This window comes from Procambarus clarkii, chromosome 42 (assembly GCF_040958095.1).
Source record: "Procambarus clarkii isolate CNS0578487 chromosome 42, FALCON_Pclarkii_2.0, whole genome shotgun sequence".
In the NCBI taxonomy this organism is placed as follows: Eukaryota; Metazoa; Arthropoda; class Malacostraca; order Decapoda; family Cambaridae; genus Procambarus; species Procambarus clarkii.
In genome coordinates this window covers 19,656,447-19,661,983 of record NC_091191.1, presented here as the reverse complement: position 1 = coordinate 19,661,983, position 5,537 = coordinate 19,656,447, and the positions used below count along the sequence as shown (strand labels likewise).

The 5,537-nt window shown below is 49.6% G+C and overlaps 1 protein-coding gene across 1 annotated transcript; it reads left to right on the top strand.

Annotated features, from left to right (window-relative positions):
* The first annotated feature begins 279 nt into the window (after positions 1-279).
* On the top strand, positions 280-2,916 carry LOC138373420 (uncharacterized). The gene is made up of 4 exons (XM_069339619.1): positions 280-770; positions 1,030-1,129; positions 1,733-1,894; positions 2,422-2,916. The coding sequence occupies exons 1-4, from the start codon at positions 280-282 to the stop codon at positions 2,914-2,916; spliced, it is 1,248 nt and encodes a 415-aa protein (XP_069195720.1).
* Positions 2,917-5,537: the final 2,621 nt, after the last annotated feature.

Here is a 5,537-nt window from a genome sequence, read left to right as displayed (position 1 = left end):
GACAAGGTGAAGAAGGTTGTGCTCATGGCGTACCAATTGGTACCTGAGGCGTACAGGCAGAAGTTCCGAAACCTGAAGACGACCTCAGAGCACACTTTCACCGAATTCGCCACCATCAAGGAGCGACTTTTTCAGGAATGGTGTGCCTCTCGGAAGGTGGAGACCAAGGAAGACCTCGAGCAGCTTATACTGCTAGAGGACTTCAAGGATTGTTTGTCTGGAGACCTGAAGACGTACCTAGAGGAACAGCAGGTAGAGACCTTGAGTGCAGCAGCCACAATGGCTGAGGAATACATCCTGACTCATAGGCCATCTGCTAGGTACGTCCCGAAGGCCTATTCAAGATATCCAGTCAAACATAAACCGGAAGATAGAACCGCCCCTCGTAGTGTCGCCAAGTCAACCTCGGATAGTCCTCGGAGGATTAGTCCGAAGAGGGATGTATTGTGTTGGACCTGCGGCAAGAGAGGACATATTGCTGCGAAGTGTCGTAGCAGTTCAGGTAATAATCCCCGTAGGGAAGTCATGCTGATGAGCAGTATAGTACCACCGACATCCACCTTAGAGAAGAGGAAAGGATTGTTCGCCCCATATTCCTCCCAAGGGTATGTAGCCAGTGGCCTTTCAAGTACGCCTGTGGTAATACTTAAGAGACAGTGGAGCGGCCCAGTCTCTAATTCTGGAACATCATTACCCGAAGGTATATCGGCGGATGAGATGCAGAAGGTAATCCTGGGTGGATTCCCTTCCACCTTGTACGTTGCCCATTGGTACAAGTGCATCTAGACTCTCAGCACTTCAAAGGTGAGTGTCGGTTGGCCGTGGTGGATAGTCTTCCCATAAAGGGGATTGGACGTAATATTAGCCAATGACTTAGCCCTAGGATTGTTACCCAACTGTCCCCTGGTAGTGGATAATCCAGGAAGTGAAGAGACCAGTCCTATCGCAGCAGTACAAACCAGGTCTCAGGCGCACCTCCATGCACCACTAGATCTAAACACTTTGTTTGACTCTCCTCCTATCCCACAGGTTACGAGTAGCCATACACCAGTCCCACCCCGTCCAGATGCCGGTTCCTGAACACTGGACTCGAGCCCATCTGATAGAGGAACAGAAGAAGGACCCTCAGGTACGATAGTTGGCCGACACCGTAGACTCTCCTACGAAAGGAGGGGATCTGTATGTGTGGTCAAGCGATGTACTGTGTCGCCGGCATCCTCCGAAATACCCCCAGTCAAGTGCGGTAGGTGATCAGATAGTCGTCCCAGCCGTGTTCAGATCTAAGCTGTTAAAAACAGCCCATGCTAATAGATTTGCTGGACATGGTGGGATTTCTAAGACTTTCCAACGCCTAGCCAAGGGTTTCTACTGGCCGCATATGAAGGAGGACGTACGTCGTTTCTGCAAGACCTGCCACGCCTGCCAGGTAGCCGGGAAAGCGAACCAGCCTGTCCCCAAAGCCCCTTTATACCCCATTCCATCAATAGGTGAGCCCTTCGAACACCTCATCTTGGATATAGTAGGCCCACTTCCACCTGCTACCTCAGGGGTGCAGTATTTGCTAACAATACTAGATCGGGTTAGTAGGTACCCAGAAGCGATCCCCCTTAAGACCATCACAGCTAAGGTTCTGGTGAAACAACTGCTCTGGTTCATCTCACGATACGGTCTTCCCAAGACCATTCAGACGGACCAGGGATCTAACTTCATGTCCCATTTGTTTCGCCAACAGATCGCCAACCTGGGAATCAGACAGGTTACCTCTAGTGCCTACCATCCCAAGTCTCAAGGAGCTTTGGAACGTTTTCACCAGACTTTGAAGGGCATGCTTCGGAAGTTTTGCTACGACAGGCAGAGTAAGTGGGTTGAAGAACTGCCCTACCTCCTATTTGCGGTAAGATTAGTGCCTAATGAGTCCCTAGGAATCTCCCCATTCGAGATGATCTTTGGTCACTCAGTAAGAGGTCCCTTAGAGGTGGCACGAGACCATTGGCTGAAGAGGAAACCAACGAGGACATTGTGGACTGGTTGTCTACAAATAAAGGCCGGCTGTTCTCAGCCTGGGAGATGGCTACAAGAACCTTGAAAATACACAACAGACTAGCAAGAGCAGGTATGATAGAAGGACCAAGCAAAGAGAGTTCCAAGTAGGAGATCTGGTTTTGGTATGTACTCCTACAATAACTGGGAGTTTAAGCGCCAGATTCGTAGGTCCCTACCCGGTTGTAAAGAAGGTTACTAATCTCAATTACCTTCTTAGTACTCCAGACCGCCGGAAGAAAGAAACTTTGGTTCATGTTAATATGATCAAGAAATACGAGAGTCGGGATACACTTCCCGTAACCTTAGTGACCACAAACGATGACATTGAGGAGGAAGAGGAGGGTGTTAACTAACTCAGACATTCTGTTAAACTTGCAGGCGAAGTTGACACACGTGGCCGAAGGACATCAATCATCATTGCTGCAGATGATCCGGGAATACAAACCCATCTTCGAAGATGTTCCAGGATTAACATCGGTCCTAAGGCATGATGTCAAGCTGGAGGAAGGAGTCCGACCTATAAAGCAACACCCGTACCGTCTCAACCCACTGAAGAAACGGGTGGTGAAAGAGGAGGTAGATTACATGCTGAAACACCATCTGATAGCCCCGAGCTCGAGCCCATGGTCATCCCCGATACTACTAGTGCCCAAACCTGGTAAGAAATACCGTCTTTGTATTGATTATCGCCAGGTGAATAAGGTCACAGTAGCAGATACCTACCCTCTCCCCAGAGTAGAGGAATGTCTGGATGCCATAGGTAAAGCCCGTTACCTGACGAAATTTGACCTGTTCAAAGGCTATTGGCAAGTTCCCCTCACGAAAAAAGGCCAAACCCATATCAGCATTTGTGACTCCCGACGGGCTGTTTGAATGTCAGGTGATGCCATTCGGGATGAAAAACGCGGCCTCCACTTTCCAGAGACTGATGGGTACTGTGTTGCGTGACGTGGAAAACACCTTAGTCTACATCGATGATGTATTAATATATGATGTAGATTGGCAGGATCATCTGCGTCACATAGAGGATTTCTTCAAGGCTATGCTCCAGTCAGGATTGGTGGTCAACCTGCATAAATCTGAGTTTGCTAGAACCTCTGTCATCTTTTTAGGTCATAAGGTTGGGGGAGGATGGATTGCGCCGAAGGCCAGCAAGATAGAGGCAATAATCCAGTATCCTACGCCAGCTACCAGGAAGGACATCTTGCGTTTCCTTGGTATGGCTGGGTTTTATCGTAAGTTTGTCCCTAATTTTTCCTCCATCGCCGCCCCCCTGACCGATCTGTTGAAGAAGGGGGTGAAATTAATATGGAATGAGAATTGCCAGAAGGCATTCGAGAGTCTCAAAGCAATTCTAATCTCTTCTCCGATCCTCAGGTCCCCGAGCTTTGAGGATAGACTTATCCTGACGGTCGACGCATCTGACTATGGCCTGGGGTCCGTTTTATCCCAGACGGACGAGAAGGGGGTGGAACATCCTGTGGCCTATCATTCTAAGAAGTTCACCCCCAGCCAGCTTAATTACTCGGTCATAGAAAAAGAAACGTTTGCCTTAATTAATTCCATCCAGCACTTCGAGGTATATCTAACAAGCAATGGTCATCCTATATTAGTACGGACCGACCATAACCCTCTGAAGTTCCTGGCTCAGTTTAAGCAAAAGAACCTCAGGCCCACCAGATGGAGTCTACATTTACAACAATATCCCCTCCAGATCGAACACATCAAAGGGGTGGACAACTTAGTAGCTGATGCATTTTCTCGCGTCTAGATCCACGTACTAATTTGGTTTGTCTTCTTTTATAGAAACCCAAACCAAATTCCTTTTGGTGGGGAGGTGTTACGAACCCGGATCCTGCGTCCGAGCATGGAGCAGTGACGACCGCGCCATCTGTGGGTCAGCTCCCGTAACCCCCTCCAAAAGGACGACGACACCTGGTGAGGACGACGTGTACTAGCTACGAGGGCCAGTTTCCAGTCCCGTTCAGCACTCAACACCGCCGCCGCTGACCTCTGGTGAGGTGGTGCTCAGACTACAACGCCATCTATGAAGTGGATATGTCGGGCGTTTGTGTCTGAGCCTGTAAGTGAGGTGTTTAGTGTCCCTGTTATTGATGACGTGTCTGCTTACAAAGTCGACCTGGGACTGCTGTGATGGAAGTTGAGTCAGTCTACCCAAGGCAGCCGTCTCCATATCTTGTGCTTTGCTGCAGCAGCTGTGACGTCGTCCCCTGGAAGAACACTGTGGTGTTACCCTGCCAGTGGAGTGGCAGTAGAAGGATTACCCGGGACCGACTGCTGGAGACGTTTATCCTCTGGGGTATTGAGGGCAGGAGAGTGATTTGTGACATCACACGAGGCTCCTGTCTAGGGCGTTACCCTTATATCGTTCGTGGAGTGGCCTGACCAGCCTTGCTGATCCGGAACCTGCCAGCAGACCTGCTGGACGTGTGGTTGACGGCCTCCACGGCGGTGCCCCCAGTGGACCTGTGTTTTGGCTGACCTGTGGCCAGGGTAGGCTCAGCTTCCTAGAGGATTCGTTGTGAGGCCACGAAGAAGCACCAAGGATTTAGCACCGAGAGCGAGGATCCATAGTCTTCAGCAGAAGACTACAGTGTATTTCCCCTGTAAATAAGTGTTTATACCCCTCCCCCTGTGCACTCTTTTATATATTATTTATTTGGTGATGGTGAATTATAGTCTTAAGTTCTTAACTTTCTTTCCCTACCCCCTTTAAGTTACTTGCGTCACGGATCACATCCCTTGAAAGCCACTACTGGCTTGGGGTCGGATACAACTTACTCTAATAACATCAGAGTACGAACTCAGTTGCGACCCGAGAGGGCCGTAACAGTATAACACAAGCAAATCTTCAATGCGGAACGATGCCGCCCAAAAACAGACAAAGCAGCAACACCTGTGCCAGAACACGATGGTTTACAGCCAGCAGTCGTCTGGAGCGGACGTCTCTTGCAGTCGCTCCCCGTAAGGTCGTCGGCAGTTGGTCTAAAGTCCACATTCACCTGACGTGAATAATTTGAAACACAAGGAAGAAAATGTCAAATTATTGACAATGAAGCTGGCATGAGGGGCGCTGCGCCAACACCATCACAGAGCCAGCCGGGCCGACACCCTCCACCTCTCCTCTCACTCCTACCCGAGTCTCGTCTTGGACGTGGTTATGAGCTGATGTGTTTGTGTTGTTTTTTTTTTTGTTTTTGTTTTTTTTTGAGATATATACAAGAGCTGTTACATTCTTGTACAGCCACTAGTACGCGTAGCGTTTCGGGCAGGTCCCTGGAATACGATCCCCGCCGCGAAGAATCGTTCTCTGCTGCTACCGGAGTGTGGTTGACAGACGTGCGTGCGTGCGTGCGTGCGTGCGTGTGTGTGTGTGTCTGTGTCTGTGTGTCTGTGTGTCTGTGTGTCTGTGTGTCTGTGTGTGTCTGTGTGTCTGTGTGTCTGTATGTGTGTGTGTGTGTGTGTGTGTGTGT

What these genes read in the sequence shown, in the direction of transcription:
- LOC138373420 (XM_069339619.1), top strand. Translation starts at nt 280, where the DNA reads ATGGCTGAGGAATACATCCTGACTCATAGGCCATCTGCTAGGTACGTC. An exon ending in AACAGAAGAAGGACCCTCAG is followed by an intron (nt 1,130 to 1,732) that starts GTACGATAGTTG and finishes TTTCGCCAACAG; the next exon opens with ATCGCCAACCTGGGAATCAG. An exon ending in TGCCCTACCTCCTATTTGCG is followed by an intron (nt 1,895 to 2,421) that starts GTAAGATTAGTG and finishes TTAAACTTGCAG; the next exon opens with GCGAAGTTGACACACGTGGC.